General features: G+C 36.2%; 3 protein-coding genes across 4 annotated transcripts; 2 read left to right on the top strand and 1 right to left on the bottom strand.

Annotated features, from left to right (window-relative positions):
• Positions 1–1,375: 1,375 nt before the first annotated feature.
• LOC121792636 (FRIGIDA-like protein 3) lies at positions 1,376–4,682 on the top strand. 2 transcript variants are annotated; one of them, XM_042190651.1, is made up of 4 exons: positions 1,376–1,442; positions 1,686–3,306; positions 3,455–3,630; positions 3,713–4,682. In XM_042190651.1, exons 2-4 carry the CDS (start codon positions 1,770–1,772, stop codon positions 4,475–4,477), a joined length of 2,478 nt encoding a protein of 825 aa, XP_042046585.1. In that variant the 5' UTR covers positions 1,376–1,442; positions 1,686–1,769; the 3' UTR covers positions 4,478–4,682. The 2 variants fall into 2 exon arrangements, with proteins under 2 accessions (XP_042046585.1, XP_042046584.1); XM_042190650.1 differs by having other exon boundaries at positions 1,404–3,306.
• A 5,242-nt stretch (positions 4,683–9,924) lies between these two features.
• On the bottom strand, positions 9,925–13,064 carry LOC121792635 (rho-N domain-containing protein 1, chloroplastic-like). Its single transcript, XM_042190649.1, has 2 exons — positions 12,932–13,064; positions 9,925–11,211 (listed from the first exon to the last, which is right to left on the bottom strand). The coding sequence occupies exons 1-2, from the start codon at positions 12,969–12,971 to the stop codon at positions 10,118–10,120; spliced, it is 1,134 nt and encodes a 377-aa protein (XP_042046583.1). The 5' UTR covers positions 12,972–13,064; the 3' UTR covers positions 9,925–10,117.
• A 910-nt stretch (positions 13,065–13,974) lies between these two features.
• LOC121765863 (TOM1-like protein 2) lies at positions 13,975–16,929 on the top strand. Its single transcript, XM_042162141.1, has 3 exons — positions 13,975–14,594; positions 15,763–16,038; positions 16,240–16,929. The coding sequence occupies exons 1-3, from the start codon at positions 14,085–14,087 to the stop codon at positions 16,657–16,659; spliced, it is 1,206 nt and encodes a 401-aa protein (XP_042018075.1). The 5' UTR covers positions 13,975–14,084; the 3' UTR covers positions 16,660–16,929.
• Positions 16,930–17,162: the final 233 nt, after the last annotated feature.

Here is a 17,162-nt window from a genome sequence, read left to right as displayed (position 1 = left end):
AAAAGAAATTATAAGATGTTTTAAAACTTATATATAAGCTATATGACATTTCTAACTTAGTATCGTTTTATAGTTGCTTCATCGTAAAAAGGGAATTTTTCAGACACTTTGTATCGTTTTCTTACTTAAGAGTTGAAAACGAGGGAAAATTACACTTTACTACTAGTAGCATATCCTAAGTTCCTAGCCATCCTTGACAATTAGGATAAAATATAAAAATATATGAATACTAACAAAAATACCTCAAATTATAAATAATTGTATTGAAATATACACCCCTTGCTGTCCGTCTCCTATTATGTGTCTACTTTTTGACATTCCAAATTAAATACATAAGCATCATAATATTAACAACTCGGATCTTAAAAGTTAGACTAAAATACATAAATATATAATACTAATAAAATACCTCAAATTATGAATAATTATATTATAATATACCCTACATCCTGTATTATGTGTCCATCTGGACGTCAACTATTAAATGTTTCTTTTATAATTTTTTATAAATGAATCACATATTCTATTAACTCATTTAATATATATTGTATTCCTTTCATTCGCGAATAAGAGTTTCATTTCTCTTCGGCATGAGTTTCAAGAAATGTTAAGATAAGTGGATGAAAGAAAGTTAGTGGATTTGAGTCCCACTTATATATACTAGTTTTAAATGATATATGAGTGAAATGAGTAAGTGGAATGTGAAGCCTTTTTACCATTTATAATAATTATGAACCGGGACTCCTATTTGCTAACGGATCAAAATAGAAAAACGGGATTCTTATTCGCAAGCGGAGGAGGGAGTACAAATTTTTTATTATTAAAATTTCATTTAAATGGTTGAGTCATGATACATCAGAAAATTAAGAGAACCTATGATACGACAATCAATTGTCTAGTCATATATAATACTCCCTCTGTTCCATTGCACTAGAAACATTTTTTTCGCCACGAAAATTAAAAAAATTGTGTTAAATAAGTTAAGTAAATAAAAAATAAAATATGAAATGGAAAAGGTAGAGAGATAAAATATAGAATAAAGTAAGACATGGTAAAGAAAGTAAGAAGATGTATTGACTTTTAGGAAATAACACCGCTACTATGGAACGTACCAAAATGACAAAATGATCCTACTACTATGGAACGGAGGGATTATGGAAACTATAAAATATGGAAATTTTACTCTATGTTTTAGCTTTTATTATTTCTTTTATTGAAAATTTTGATGCATATAAATTTTATATTTGATGTATATAAAATTAAATACCAAATTAAGTGTAATTGAATTGAGAACATGGAAATTATACTAATATTAATATATCTCACTTTAATTGTCATTTATGGAAATAATTATGTTAAATGTAATTGAAAATAAAAAACTGTCGCTTGGTTTTAGCGGAAAAATAGGCTTTCGTGGGTAGAGAAGTAGATTAAGATTTGATGTACGTATATGCCCACAAAATAGCAATTTCCATCTGAAGAAGATTCAAACATATCCATGGATTTGGAATGGATTTCATGAATATGTCCACAATATGTTTCCTATTTGAAATCGTTTCCGCAATTTTTTATATAAATCGTTTCAAAACCACTGTCTCGTCTCTCTTAACTTTTTGATTTTTCTCCTCTGTATTGAAACCCTAATTGCAGCTGATTTTGATCCTACGTTCTGCTTGTATTTATAGGCATTGCTGTTTCTGTGCATGCATAATCGAAGACTGTGTGATTAGTTATACATAGGATTAGTTGGTGTGTGTGTTTGCTGCATAATGGAGTCTGTTCCGCCGCCGACCGCGATCATGGATAGAGTGCGGCAATGGAAGGATGTGGGCGAGAGTGTGGTTAAGGGTTTAGTGGATTGCTTCTCGAATATTGAATCTCGCGAGGAGAATTTGAGGGCGGTGTTGGCGGATTTGAATGCGAAGGAGAGGGCGTTGAAGTTGAGGGAGGATGAGTTGAGATTGGGGAAAGAAGAGTTGGATGGGAAGCAGAGGTTGGTTGATGTACATATCTTGGAACTGGAGGCGTCTCGGTGTGAGGTTGATGCTCTGCGGGTGAAGGAGTCTGAGGGGTTGAAGGAGATTGAGGAGAGGGGAAGGGAATTGGAGAAGAGATCAGGGGAGTTTGAGGAGAAGGAAGGGGAATTGGTGAGGCGATTGGGGGATTTTGAGAGGAGGGAGAAGGAATATTATGCGTATTGTGATAGAAAATTGAAAGAGTTAGCTTCGAAAGAGGAGGTTTTTCGGAAGGAGAAGGCGAAGTTGATTGAGAAGCTTAGGTTAGCAAGTGAGAAGCTCGAGGAGAAACGGAAGTTGGAGCATGGGCTTATTCAGAGGTTGGAGATGACAGTTGAAACGCTAGGCGGAGTTAAGGTGGTTATGGATGATAAGTTTAAGGAGATTGAATCAAGGGAGGAGGAGGCCCATGCATCTCTGACCGCAAGGTTAAACGAGGCTGACTTAATTGGAGAATCGTTGGAGAAAAGGTTCAAAGAGCTTGAGCGTGTTGAGAGAGAGCTTAATTTGTCTCAAGAAGATAGACCAAAAGAGTTGGAGTCAGCAGAGGGAGAAGCGACTAAGCAGCAGACCTCGGAGCTTCAAAATAAGCCTGAAGAAACGCGACAAGAGCTTGATTTGATTTCTTGTAAAAAGGAAAATGACAGCAAAGAGCAATGTTTGAGTTGTGTAAGAGAATCTGCACAAACTTGTACAGAGGAAAATCTTGCATTAAGCGAGCTAGTTGCAGATAAAGGGGTTCAGTCTGAACAACTAATGGTAACTGATACCACTGATGCTTGTTTAACAGCTAAACAAGATGAATCTGTAGACTCAAAACATGCATTGCACAAGAAGGTTTTGGTAACCATTATTAGTTGTAATGGGGAAGACTTGGAACTCATGAATCCAAACATTCATAGAGTCCTTTCACTATCTTCTGATCCAGCAAAGCTAGTTTTAGAAGCACTGGAAGGGATTGATGATACCAGTTTGGGGATACTTGATACGGACAGGAGAGCCACAATTATTCTGTTGGATGGATTAACCAAACTGTCACCTAAGATTCAGATCTGTGATAGTGTTATTCACGCAGCAATTAAACTCGCACTCACACTTTTATGGAAGTTGAAAACAAGTATAAGTGCTGAAAGTTCGACAGAGGCATTGGCATTCTTGCATCTCTTGACGGCATATGGTATATCCGATTTTTTTGACAGAAATGAGTTATTCAGTTTTCTAAAGTTGGCTGATAAACATAAACATACGCCAGACTTGTGTCGAACCTTCGGTTTCGCAGAGAAAATTCCTGGTATTCTTTTTCTCTTGTTCCTCTGTAGCTCCCTTTACAATGTTTACATAAATATTTCTTCCTTCAAGATAGTAGTAGTATTAGTTTGTACGTCTTGTTGCATTATAATATCATTTGTTTGCTGAGAAGCATTATTTTCCTCTCGTAGATTATATCAAGGAATTAATAGATGAGAAGCGGTTTCTTCTTGCGAGCACCTACATTCATGAGTATCAGCTTCAGAAAATGTTCCCACAAGCAGCTGTCCTCAATTCTTATGCAACACATTTCAAGTTAGCAGCAAAGACACAATGTAAAAAGGAACACAACACTTCTGCAGCAAAGGTACCTTACTACCCCATAAACCTTGTATTGTCTCTAATAATAGCTAGACGAAGCTCATAGATTCCGATGCATTTGATATTAGGAGAAGGGGAAGGAAACTGAGATTGCTGCTCTACGACTTGCAATCGAGCATATTGTCAAGTACGGGCTTGAATCTGACTACTCCCCGAAGGCCCTCACAGCAAGAATAAAGCAATTGGAAGCACCTCATGCCGCCTCTAAAAGTGGAAAGGGAAATCCACCACCACCAGCTAATATAAAAAAAGAGGGTATATGCTATGGACCCCAACAGCTAAGTAGGAAGGCACGACGAAAACGTCGTCGGGAGGCTGAAAAAGCTGCTGCTGAAAAAACTGCTGGCGAAACATCTGCTGCTGAAAAAACTGCTGCGGAAACATCTGCTGCCGGCCCCCTAAATCCTCAAATGGCGCCTTGCCCTGGTTCAAATAATGGGCCATCCCCTGTCTGCATACAGCCCCCTCAAGTCGATAAATCTGCTGCAGGCCCCCTAAATCCTCAAATGGCGCCTTGCCGTGGTTCAAACAATGGGCCATCCACTGTCTGCAGGCAGCCTCCTCAAGCCAAAAAATCTGCTGCCGGACCCCTAAATCCTCAAATGGCGCCTTGCCGTCGTTCAAATAATCGGCCATCCCCTGTCTACAGACAGCCTCCTCAACATCAGTCGATCTATACGAGAATATATCCAGCTGTTCCTGTGTATCCCTGGGGTCCTGTAAATTTGGTTCCGATGCGCCAATTCCCCGGTCCTCCTAACAAAAGACATCGGGCGAACACCTGGGGTGAAGAGGGTGGATCACATGTAGGGCAGTTTTCTAACCAATATTGATGGATGAGTTTACTACCTCCTTCAATCAATCCTTCTTCTAACTTATTGGAACTTGTAAATGAGTTGCTCTCTCCAATATCTTCCTAGTCTCACTTTCCTAGCACATGTTTTTCTCAATGCTAACTTTGTTATTTTAATGAAGGGAAAGTAACTAAGTCAATTCGGAACTGTCGAATATTACACTTTCAATGGTTACGGATTTTGATTTTTCTTGGTGAATTCCAACATTGTATAATACTCCAGTATATATATATATATATATATATATATATATATATATATATATATATATATATATATATATATATATATATAGGGTCTTAATCTATCAAAATACGCCCTTAAGTACAAAAATACAGACCAAATCTGGAACGAAGGATCTGATTATGAACGATCACGATTTAGTCTTGTCAACCATTTTGTTAGGTCATAATAATAACGAATTGAGGCATAAAAGGGTAATATGGAAACTAAAAAAAATATAAACTGACGTTCCGTTTTTTCTTCGCGGAAATCATGGGATCATTACTCAAAAATATAAACTGACGTTCCGTTTTTACTCATGGCATAACCATACTAAAAACGCCTTTACAATTCAAGCACGACAAAAAAAAATTACCCAAAAATATAGACATATCTTTGGGTCATACTAATTTATGTTATGTGTCATAATAAAAAATATGGTAAAATAGGGTCAAAATATAATTACATTCAAGTCATAACACAGGGATTATATGGCATAGCCATACTAAAAATGCCTTTACAATTCAAGCACGACAAAAAAAATTACCCAAAAATATAGACATATCTTTGGGTCATACTAATTAATGTTATGTGTCATAATAAAAAACATGGCAAAATAGGGTCAAAATATAATTACATTCAAGTCATAACACATGGATTATGTTTTATACCACAAAAATTTAATTTATTCTAATATGTCATAATAGATGAAAATATAGGTCATGATCATATAAAAGGAACATTAGATGACGGAGCAAAATTATAGGAAATACTATAACTAACGACATAATGCAATTTACATAATTAACCTTTTAAGATTATAAGTAATTAAAATATTAATATCTACCCAATAAATCTAGCCGTTAATTAATGTAATCTTAAGATTAGATTGGCTAATCTAATGGACAGAAAACCATCTGCATTTCTTGGTTTAAGCCAATACTTGTTTTGATCAAATACCTATATATATATATATATATATATATATATATATATATATATATATATATATATAGGGAGATGATCAAAATAAGTATGTGTTTAAATCCAGAAATGCAGACCAAATCTCAGCCCTAGGATTAGATGATCTAATGGTCAATAATTAACCAAAAACACGGAAGGTCATAATTAAGCAATTTTAGGTCATATTATAATATTTGGATTTAATGTCATACTAAGATCGTTTTAGGTCATGCTTTGTTAGCATGACCTACAAATTACCTAATTATGACCTAAAAGTGCCCTAATTATGATATTGTTCTGCGTTTCTGTATTTAAATCCAGTTTTGCATATATCAAAACCAGGGTTTTGATATATGCAAAACTGGATTTAAATACAGAAACGCAGAACAATATCATAATTAGGGCACTTTTAGGTCATAATTAGGTAATTTGTAGGTCATGCTAACAAAGCATGACCTAAAACGATCTTAGTATGACATTAAATCCAAATATTATAATATGACCTAAAATTGCTTAATTATGACCTTCCGTGTTTTTGGTTAATTATTGACCATTAGATCATCTAATCCTAGGGCTGAGATTTGGTCTGCATTTCTGAATTTAAACACATACTTATTTTGATCATCTCCCTATATATATATATATATATATATATATATAGGGTCATGTTAAAGTCCTTTGCTATGCTTAGATTTAAGTTCCAATTTGATTTGGATGGTTGGATCTGATAGATGAACGACGCTGATTTAAGCAATTCTTAACCATTCCGTAGTTCATTATTTCGTTTAATTCGTTCATTACGAGGGTGAAATAGTAATTTTAAGTTCTAAAATCTGCAAAAAATGAGGAGCCGCGATTTTAGCGGGATACCCCCACTACTTTCCATCTACCGCCTCATTCATCAGAACCCGTATTTACTCCCGCTTCTCTCTCCAAAGCGTCTTCTCAAATTCTCTCAAATTCAATTCAACTAGCAAACCCTAGCCGCCTACGCCATTGTATTCGACGGTAAACTGAAATTCAAGCCGTTTTACAGTCGATTTGCAGGCTTCGGTTCTGAGTTTTAAGGAGAGGTAGGGTTTTCCGATTGTTAATTTCGTTTTTCAATAACCCTTTCTTCAAGATTCGCCAGTAACCCAACACCCACACCACCATTCAGCCAATTACCACCAATCCGACGTATTTGTTACTGAAATCAATCTCCGTTGTTGTGTGGTTGGATTCTTTCGCAGATCTTAAAATGACGAAAAGAGGACGTCCAACTAATTCACAGCAATTCCAGCAAGAGGGTGAGCTTTTGTCCGTAGGTTCAATTCGAATTGCTTTGTATGTTTGGTTTGTAAACCCACATGGGTTAACATAATTTGTACATTATTTGCATAATTGTGTGAATTAAATTAACTACTGTATCCATTAGTCGTAAATTCAGAATCTGGTTGTTCGTTGTAGGTGGGGTTTTAGATTGGGAAAGAGTAGATTGTCAATCTGTTTGTTCATTACTTGGTATAATATCTTCATTATTTGATTATGTGATTGCATTATTTGGATGGTTAAGTGGTTACATGTATATATATCATGTATGCTGCAGCATGCTTGTGTTATGATTGCATTATTCCACTATGTGATTGCATTATTTGCTGATGTGATTGCATTATTTGAAAATGTGATTGCATTATGTTGGATCCTGTTGTAAATCTGTTTGTTCATTACTTGGTATAATATCTTCATTATTTGATTATGTGATTGCATTATTTGGATGGTTAAGTGGTTACATGTATATATATCTTGTATGCTGCAACATGCTTGTGTTATGATTGCATTATTTCACTATGTGATTGCATTATTTCACTATGTGATTGCATTATTTGCTGATGTGATTGCATTATTTGAAAATGTGATTGCATTATGTAGGATCCTGTTTTAAATTGTCAAACATTAACTGGAATATGTGTTTGTAAATTACACTATATAGTCGGTGCAGTATGTGTACATGTTGAAGCATGATTTTATTTTACGCATGAATTAATGTTCGTTTGGCAGATTTGTTTCTACTATATACCTCTGTTTGTTATTCTATGTATTGCACGTTTAATGATGCAAGTTGGTGCTGCTCGACAGGGACAAAGCAGTTGAGGAGCAACATAGAAGATGCAGTGGATGATCTACTGCCAGTTGGAATAGCCCAGAAATTCCGCGAACGAATTACGGAAGCTTCAACCAGCTCTGCCCAAAATGACTGTGAAGACAAGAAGAACAAAGGCCGGAGGGAGGACTATTTGTACTGTCGTCGAACACCTGCAGAGTTCTTGTCCTGCTTGAAGAATTTTACGCCGCAGCAAAAGGAATCTGTTGCCGAACTAGGATTTCAATCTATCATGTGTTTCGATGCCAGGAAGCCGTCACGGAACTTGTACATGAGTCTAAGAGTTAATGCAATATTTGTACATTATTTAGCTATATCTATGCATTATTTATCCTGTTTTATGCATCATTAGACTGATGTTGTACATGAGTCTAAGAATGAATGCAATATTTGTATGTTCATTACTTGAGTGATTCTGTACATTATTTGGCTATTTGAATGCATTATTTATTCTGTTTTAAGCATCACGTGGTTGTTGTTGTACATACTACATCCTAGCTCCTAGGCTTGTTAAACCCTTAGGGAAAACAAGAAACGTGCGCTAAACATCGAAACACAGTACAACTTAAATGAAACGGGGCAAGATTAAGGTTCATTACATATCACAAATAATGCATTACAGAAGCTAAAACTACGCATTACATTACATAATATGTACATTATGTATATCTGTTTTAAAAAATGCCTACGCGCTATGCACGTGCAACCCAGACGAATTACTGCAGCTCGTGTATTCGGACAACGTTTTTTAGATTTAGAACATACCACACCCTAGCCCCTAGGCTTGTTAAACCCTTAGGGAAAACAAGAAACTTGCGCCAAACATCGAACCACGGTACAACTTAAATGAAACGGGGCAAGATAAAGGTTCATTACGTATCACAAATAATGCATTACAGAAGCTAAAACTACGCATTACATTACATAATATGTACATTATGTATATCAGTTATGCATTATTTGTTTTACTTTATTCATTATTTTCTATTTTCATGCATTATTTCGTGTACATCATATGATTAAATATGTACATTATTGGCCATTCTTAGTGCATTATGTTTACCGTTTTGGAAAATAATATACTTTACTGGAAATATGATTTGCTTAATAATTAACAACCATGCAGTACACCTACACGCAAGGTACGAGATTCAATACAAACCAAGCACAGTAACAATGTTTTGCAATCATCGCGCGTGATTCGGTTCTGCATTATTTGTTTTACTGTGTTCATTATTTTCCATTTGTCATGCATTATGTCGTGTACAACATTTGATTAAATATGTACAGTATTGGATCTACTGTCTGTTGGACTTGCCCATAAACATGAAACTTGCATCATATTTCTGATGAAACAGTAAAGAGTCAGTACAACATGAAAAACGATTTTGCTGATCTACACAGATTATGTAATGCGACTGAGAACAGACGCACACCAACATGAAAAACGATCTCGATGCTCTACACTGATTATGTATGACGACTGATATTCAATTACAAAATGAAATCGTCGAAACCACTAAACATGAGCGAGAAGTGGGTGAATAACCTTCTTCCATTGATTATCGAGCAATCGTGCACAATCTACATTTGTCTGCGTTTGATTCACAAAGCACCGGCGTGAACAATCTACAATCTATAATCGTGAACTGCCAATTGCTCGAACTGAAATTATCAAAATTAAAAGCGGTGTGCTGGAGAAAGAAATCAGCGAGAAATTGGGAAGAAATCATTTGTTGAAACTGCATACGGCCTAAAAGGAGTAATTCATGGATAATTCCATAACTAACAAATTTGGTTAATCCCTATTTCACCCTCAAGCGTTGAAAATTAATTTTTTTTGATAATTTCAGTTTAAAATTTAAGCCATTAGATGCATTGAAATCCATGGATGAGATTAAGAAGGAGATTGGATTTAATAGGTGAAAAGGATTTGAGCACAATCCTATATATATATATATATATATATATATATATATATATATATATATATATATATATATAAAAGGAATTGACATCGAAACAACGGAATTTTAAAGCAAAAAAGTAAATTTAAAACTTGAAACAATCCACAGAGATCTTATTTTTGCAATAAAAATAATGTTTTAATGCCAGTTCATTTTACTGTGGAAATGGGAGTTCAACTTCTTATGCTCAAGAATATATTTTCCTTTTTAATGATGACAATTTGTAAAATAAATTTGTAATAACCTAATACTGCGAGGTATCAATTCATTTTGAGAAGTATTAAAACAACTAACAACCCAGTTAACAAAAAATCCTAACAATAATTACACTGATCCACCACTCAGCAGCTCAATCAGTTCACTCTTTTTCAACTTGGAGAATCCTTTCATGCCGCGAGACTTCGCAAGGGCTCTCAGTTCAGTCAGCTTCATTCCGTGCAAATTGCTGGCTTCATCCACATCATCTTCTTTTGCTACATCTTTATGCTCCATTTCAACAATGCCCGATATTTCATCAAAAGCATCCAATTCTGAAGTGAGAGGCTCGTCGTCAGATTCTGAATCGTATTCTACATCCTGGATATCGTCATGAGCTTCTGGTTCCACATGACTCCACTTTCTTTCACTGTCCACATTGTCCTCCGAGACAGAACTAGCAGAGTCTTCAGTATAAGAAGCTTGAAATTTGATTTCAGGGACTGGAGATCTTTTACGGAAGTTTGACTTTGGTCGGCTGAGACGTGGGACTGGGGTATCTTGCGCCTCATGCTTCACGCTACTAGTGGAGTTTGAGTCTGAGATGCTTGTGCTTCTTTCCACTCTCAACTGACCAGTCTGTTCGTCCTGATCCAGGATGAAGTCCCTGCTGTTAGCGGTGGTGTTGCTCTTCTTCCCTTGTTGAACTGAGTGTTTCCTCAAAAGCTTGAGTAGAGAATCAACAGTCTCACTCTCTTTGGTTTTTGCTTGAGACTCTTCAATTTTCTTTCCTTCCTTCATTGCTGCTCTTTCACGTAGTTGAGCCTGCACCTTACGGAATAATTCAACAATTTCCTTTTCTCTAGGACCAGTAGTCACAGTTGCCTGATATTTATGGTTGGAGACAGAAAGAGGCAGTCCATTTTTGGAGGAGAGAGTCTCAGATTCTTCGTGGTCTTCATATTCTTCTCTCGTTTCATTGTGCCTATTCCGATTGCGGGAGTATCCATGCCTTTTTTGGTTATTGGGGAAATCCGGGTTTCTCCTATAGTTGCTAGAACTTGCATTGCACACAGAAGATGTGTACCTAGAAACACATTTCAAAGGTAAAAACTTGATATCAGAAACGAGCTTGTGTTCACGACAAGATCTAGGTGATAAGCACAGTGCTTTTCCAGAAATTCCAGAGCAGGGAAGATGACTGCCTTCAGATGGCCCATATCCTGCAATGAAATCAGTGAAGGATGTCAAAACATCTTTAGTTCCCGACTAATAATACACTGGCAGCATATGATAAATTTCCCAAAATCGATTTGGGCATTGATACTAGCAAGTCCCAATATTAAGAAGTGGGAACTTATTAAAAGTAATGAGGCAGAATTAGTAAAAAACAATAACAGTCATTCTGATGGGTGGAAAGAATTTGGAGCAATAAATTGGCAATGTTAATTATATAGACTTGAACTTAAAAGTAGAAGTTTATTTGAAGGCATGGCACATAATTAAGCCAGTCATCACATCTCATGCATCTTATCAGACTTTGGTGGTGGATGGTCATTAGGAATCAATCATTAAGTGTTTTGCCAGTTTTAAACAGTACCTCCTACAACATAAGCTCAATAAAAATGACTCACTCAAAGAATCACCGGAGCACACAAGATATATAACCCATTCTTGCCCACGAGACTAAGGTGAAAAAAATAAAGTGAGAAGCTATATTTTAAACAGATAAGTTTAAAAATAATAACCCAAGGAGATCAAAACAGTGCCTGTTTCCTTTTATTAGCAACTAAAATGAAACCTTTACTGGAATTGGAAATACCTGTTTCCTTTTTAGAACAAAGGCTCGCAAGCGGACAAGAAATGAGAAAATTTACCCAGTAGGTAAATTGGGAATGGGTTTAGATGTTTACATAATGAGAATAATAGAGTTGAGAGTTTACAATTGGATAAATTCTCATAATGGGTGTATTCATATGGCAGTTGGAAGAAATTACGAAGTGAAGGACTGTTGAGGAGGGAGAAATTTTGGCTATCAAAAAGGGCCCAGAATTGCAGGAACAAACAACTTCCAAAAGGAAAACTATTAAAGTTGAACTATAGCATATATAAGTTAGCAAATGCAGCCACTGACTGGGTGGCTTTAATTATTAGTAATACTTTTTCATCCCCTCTGTTTTAGGAGAAAGATTACATGACCTTGCTGCAATAGATAATAACTCAGATATCTCATCTTGATTTTATTAAGGAAACATCTGTTATTTTCGAAGACAAGTTTACATCACGAGCTAAGCAGAGGATGTGGTATAAACAACAGAAACTTGTACTGAATAAAAGCTTCCTAATCTTCGAGCACGATTGTTTATATTCATTTGTTATTTTACTTGGAAATACAACGGGATTAAGTAACGAGTAGACAATTGCAGCTCATAACAAGATATGGTTCTTCTAGTATCACTAATAGTACATAATCACCAACCACTCAGAAACTTCACTCTGCAAAATCCACAATAAAATCCCAAATTCAACTTAAACTACTTTCCAGATTTCTAGTCCAAATGGCATACAGATAATAACAACCCCAATAGAGTGGGTATAGTCTAAAGCAACAACTTTAAAAAATAGTCAGCTGATAGCAAGTCACAAAGTGCTATACCCAAAAAAAAAGTGTGCAAGCTCTAAGACACTAAACAGATAAACTCTGCTCAACTCTGAACAAACATAGAACCAAAATAAATAAATTATATAACAGCGCATTTCATCAAACAGATGGTGCGCGCATTTCAAACAAGCATAAAACGCAACATTATCCGCAAGCAATAACAAATTTAAGCAATAAATTAACTCTTTCATCGACTTACGGTGCAAGACACCCTCGAAAATTCAGCAAAGCCTTCGTGCAAGAATGTTAAGAGTGCGTCATATGCAAAAAAAAATACTTACCAGGAACGGTTTTGGAGATAAAATGCATAGAGTGTGACATTGTTGAAAAAGCTTCAATGCAAGTTGTTGAATTGAATTGAATTGAATTGAATTAGGGTTTTAAGCATATTCGACGACGGTGAAGATGAAAGGATATTTGGGCCTATTGGAATTCACCTTCGATCAAAAGCCCATTAGAATTTTTCTTAAAAGCCCATTATTTCTAAATAGTCGATTTTAACGAAATTTATACAGTACTGTTTATTTCTTTCCTAGTTGCAATTAATAGTATATTCATTTCCATTAGTCTTACAAAAAATTTTATATTTTATTTTTATTATTTTTAATAGTGGACTACATATTATACTAACTCGTTCTCATTCATATATCATTTTAAAATAATAGAGTATAAAAATATGACTCACATTTCACTAACTTTTACAACTCACTTTTTATTACTTTTTAAAAAAATTTACTGGATCAAAATGTGACAAATTTTGCGGAATGGATGGATGGAGCACTATAATTTTCATGTTTAAATTAACAACATCAAAATCATTGTAGTACACATTTGCATCTCAATTGAATCTGATCTAATCTAATTTATTCATCTTTTTTACTTTCAAATTGTTATCATTACTCTATCATATTTGTATTTTATCTTTTTTATGACAATATATCATATAGTGTCATCATTTTCAAATCACATAATGAGTAATGTATGGTTTGTGATGAATATAGAGGATTAATAATCATGGATTAAATCATTAAGACGGTTTGAGTATGGTTCAAAATTAAGTCTAATATAAAAATGGAAAACCATAGTAAGTGCTTGCACTTGATAAATCACATCCACTTGTATTTCACAAAAAAAATCACATCCACTTGTATTTCACAAAAAAACCTCATTCCCATTTCAATTAAATATGGTGATTGGTGGCTACTTAAATCTTGAAACTCATAGAAAGAAAAAAAAAACAAAAAAAAGCTCTAGTTTTTGTCGTACATTTGTAATTATTTAAATATACTAGGATTTTGGTAGCGTGGACTGGTGCAATTAATTGAATTTTAACCATATAAAAATATCAGTAAAGCCTTTATCGCCAACGACGCGTATCTCACAACATCAATCAATTCAATTCAACGCCGCCGATTTCCTCCTCCGCCGTGATCCATGGAGAAACTTGATTTATCCAAACTGAAGCTGGCCTCTTCCTCCCTCGGCGAGCGCATAAAGACCAGCAGCGCGCAGATGGGCCGCACCATCAGTTCCAAGATGAAGGAAATCCTCCAAACCCCCACGCCGGAGTCCAAGGCCGTCGACGAGGCCACCGCCGAGACTCTTCCGGAGCCTAATTGGGGCCTAAACCTCCGCATTTGCGCCATGATCAGCCGTACCGAGTATGACGGCACCGAGATCGTCAGGGCCATTAAGAAGAAGCTCGCCGCCGCCCGCAGCCCTCCCACGCAGCTGCTCAGCCTCGACCTGCTCGAGACCTGCGCCTCCAATTGCGAGAAGGTCTTCTCCGAGGTGGCGTCGGAGAAGGTGCTCGATGATATGGTCAGGCTAATTGAGGATCCAAGGACGGACCACGGCGTTAGGGTGAGGGCGCTGCAGCTGATTAGGGGCTGGGGCGAGTCCAACGATCTCGATTACTTGCCCGTCTTCCGTCAGACATATATGGTCAGCTTAACTATCTCTCTGTCTCTTTCTAGTTTGGGTTTGTTTTTCAATTTATTGGGGAAAGATGAAAATGAGAGGTTAGGTTTTCCCAAATTATTATATTTAGTTATTATTCATTTCAGTCGGATTATTGATTTGTTGCTTAGTTCCTTACATTCGATCATTATTGTTTATGATGCGTGGATGATTATTGCCTCTTGGAGTTGCATTACTTTGGAAAACATTTGTTCATGTGCTTGTGTTGTGTTAACTGTTTGAGAGGCTAAGATGCACATTGCTTGTTTGTATTGGAAATCCTATCTGTGTTAAATGTTGGTTTGAGTTTTATGCCTGGATCAAGCTCAAGTGAGATTGATGTTTTTTTCTTGTTTGGATTTAGACAGTATGCGAATTCAGCGCTCATTGCAATTATAAGATAATAAGCTGTAGGATTCAAGCTCGTAGAGTATTCAGAGCAAGAGCTCGAATTCAGTCTGCTACATTTTGAATTTGCTGTTCTTTGGAACCAGAGAATAAACTGAACTTCATCTTTGGTGCGGCGGAAGTTGTTTTTTTTATAAAACTAATGAATCGGTCATGTAGTGACAACCACATATCTAGTGCTCTGACATAACAGGCATAGAAATCTCTGCATTCTTACTATCAGGAAAGAAAACAATTCCTGCAACAAACCGAAAAGCTGAAGAAGTGGGTGTGCTTCTCTTAGAAGGCAATAAGTCCCTTGAGCAGCGAAGCTACTTTTCAGTCACGTGAGAAAGGCAGAACATCATGTAGTGCTTGAATCAAAGTGAGGCTGCCTTAGGGTTGTTGTTGGGTAGTGTTAAGAAACTGGAGGAACTAGGTGTACGCGCCTGGTTGTGGGCTTTTAGAATAAAGCATTAATCATGGATAACTTGGTAGTTCTTTGTTCATCTTCTCTTCAAAGATTCCACATCCTTCTATGATTGTATGAATTTTTATTGGGTTCTGTATGCATATATGATCTTCTGTCTTTCTTTAATTTTTTGTTCACATATTTTAGTACTTCGGTAATTGTGTAAGAAATTTAGAAGAGCAGGTGGCCTTGACTTGAGGTGCTTTTTTCGTGTTTTATTCATAGGTAGATTCATGCTTAGTTTGTTTGAAATGCTTACGTTTTCTCAAGATCTAATTTACTTCATTTTTTCAGAACTTGAAATCCAGAGAATTTCCTCCCCCGGCACAGGAAAAAAGTTTTCCCTCCGACCAACGCAACTTGGAGTCGTATCTTGGTGAACAGCAACTAGCATCTTCTGAGAGACAATCCATTCCCAACTCAGGTGCAGCAAATGAAGAAGTTCCCAGTTTCATTACTTATGGTTTCCAGTCCAAGGAAGAGAAAAAAGAGCATCTTCTTGTGGCTCGGAACAGTCTTGATATTCTCTCCAGCATTTTGAACTCTGACACCGAACCAAAACCCGTTAAGGTTATTTTTTTTTCTTTTTTAGAGGAATGTTGTTTATGTTCTATAACTTATAAACTTGATATTTCTGCTTTTGGTTTGCGTATGTGATTGAGTGCTAATTAGATAGCCTATCAAGCCAATACATATCTCTTCTTAAATTTTAATTTACAGCTTAACATTGTGGTAACATCTCTCTGATGATCAGTACGTTGTTCCACGCAGGATGATCTAACAATTAGTATGTTGGAGAATTGCAAGCAGTCTCTTCCCATTGTTCAGAGAGTCATAGAGAGCACATCTGATGATGAAGTGATGCTTTTCGATGCTCTCAACCTCCACGAGGAGCTTCAAAATGTTGTTTCCAGACATAGTGAGCTCGTAACAGCCTTGGAATCTGGAGAGGCAAAGGACCAGAGTACAGAAGATCTTTCTGGTGACTCCAATACTACTAAATCCACATTGGGACCTCACGACACGAATGAAACTGCAGATAACTCCATAGCAGGCAATACAAATGAAACTACAGATAACTCCATAGCCAGCAGCACGAATGAAACTACAGATAACTCCATAGCAGGCAGCACCCGGTCCAACAAGTCAGGTCATCAGGAAGAGAGTGCTGAAAAGAGCAGCAAAGAATGATCCAGCTAGCACTCTGTCCTTGTAGGCTAGACACCGTCCCTATCCACATGAGCGACATGGGTTATAACGAAGTGGGCTGTGTTGTAAATAAATGAAAAGGTTAAGTTGCGTTGCCTTAGGATTTGTGATGTATTATGTGTGGGTTTGGCCGCAGTCATGCAGCTTATGTACTATGCTTACACCGCTCCTGGTTCTCATTTACCTTCTAAACCAGAGCTTCATTTGGATATTTGATTCTTGCTGGTATTTAATTATTTTAATTTTACTTCATATTTGTCTTTGTTACAGATATCACTTACCCTCCCAAAGCAAAATGAACTTGCATGCACACCGGAATACTCTCCGTCCCATAGAAATAGACTATATTTTTTTTCTCTTTCTTTTTTACTTTATTATTTATATATCCATCATTCATGATACAATTTCAACAACTACTTTTCATCTTCTTTCTTACTACTTATCAATTATGCATTAAAACTCGTGTCAACCTTAAATAGTCTATT

The sequence above is a fragment of the Salvia splendens genome, chromosome 2, assembly GCF_004379255.2.
Source record: "Salvia splendens isolate huo1 chromosome 2, SspV2, whole genome shotgun sequence".
Classification (NCBI taxonomy): domain Eukaryota; kingdom Viridiplantae; phylum Streptophyta; class Magnoliopsida; order Lamiales; family Lamiaceae; genus Salvia; species Salvia splendens.
The sequence above is the reverse complement of the archived record's forward strand: the minus strand, read 5'-3'. Positions and strand labels throughout refer to the sequence as shown.

Excerpts from the sequence above, each read along its gene's own strand:
- LOC121792636 (XM_042190651.1), top strand. The coding sequence starts at position 1,770 with ATGGAGTCTGTTCCGCCGCCGACCGCGATCATGGATAGAGTGCGGCAA. Across the intron at positions 3,307-3,454 it reads TTTCGCAGAGAAAATTCCTG|ATTATATCAAGGAATTAATA; the intron begins GTATTCTTTTTC and ends TTCCTCTCGTAG. Across the intron at positions 3,631-3,712 it reads ACAACACTTCTGCAGCAAAG|GAGAAGGGGAAGGAAACTGA; the intron begins GTACCTTACTAC and ends ATTTGATATTAG.
- LOC121792635 (XM_042190649.1), bottom strand. The coding sequence starts at position 12,971 with ATGTCACACTCTATGCATTTTATCTCCAAAACCGTTCCTG. Across the intron at positions 11,212-12,931 it reads TATCTCCAAAACCGTTCCTG|GATATGGGCCATCTGAAGGC; the intron begins GTAAGTATTTTT and ends ATTTCATTGCAG.
- LOC121765863 (XM_042162141.1), top strand. The coding sequence starts at position 14,085 with ATGGAGAAACTTGATTTATCCAAACTGAAGCTGGCCTCTTCCTCCCTC. Across the intron at positions 14,595-15,762 it reads TCTTCCGTCAGACATATATG|AACTTGAAATCCAGAGAATT; the intron begins GTCAGCTTAACT and ends TCATTTTTTCAG. Across the intron at positions 16,039-16,239 it reads CCGAACCAAAACCCGTTAAG|GATGATCTAACAATTAGTAT; the intron begins GTTATTTTTTTT and ends TGTTCCACGCAG.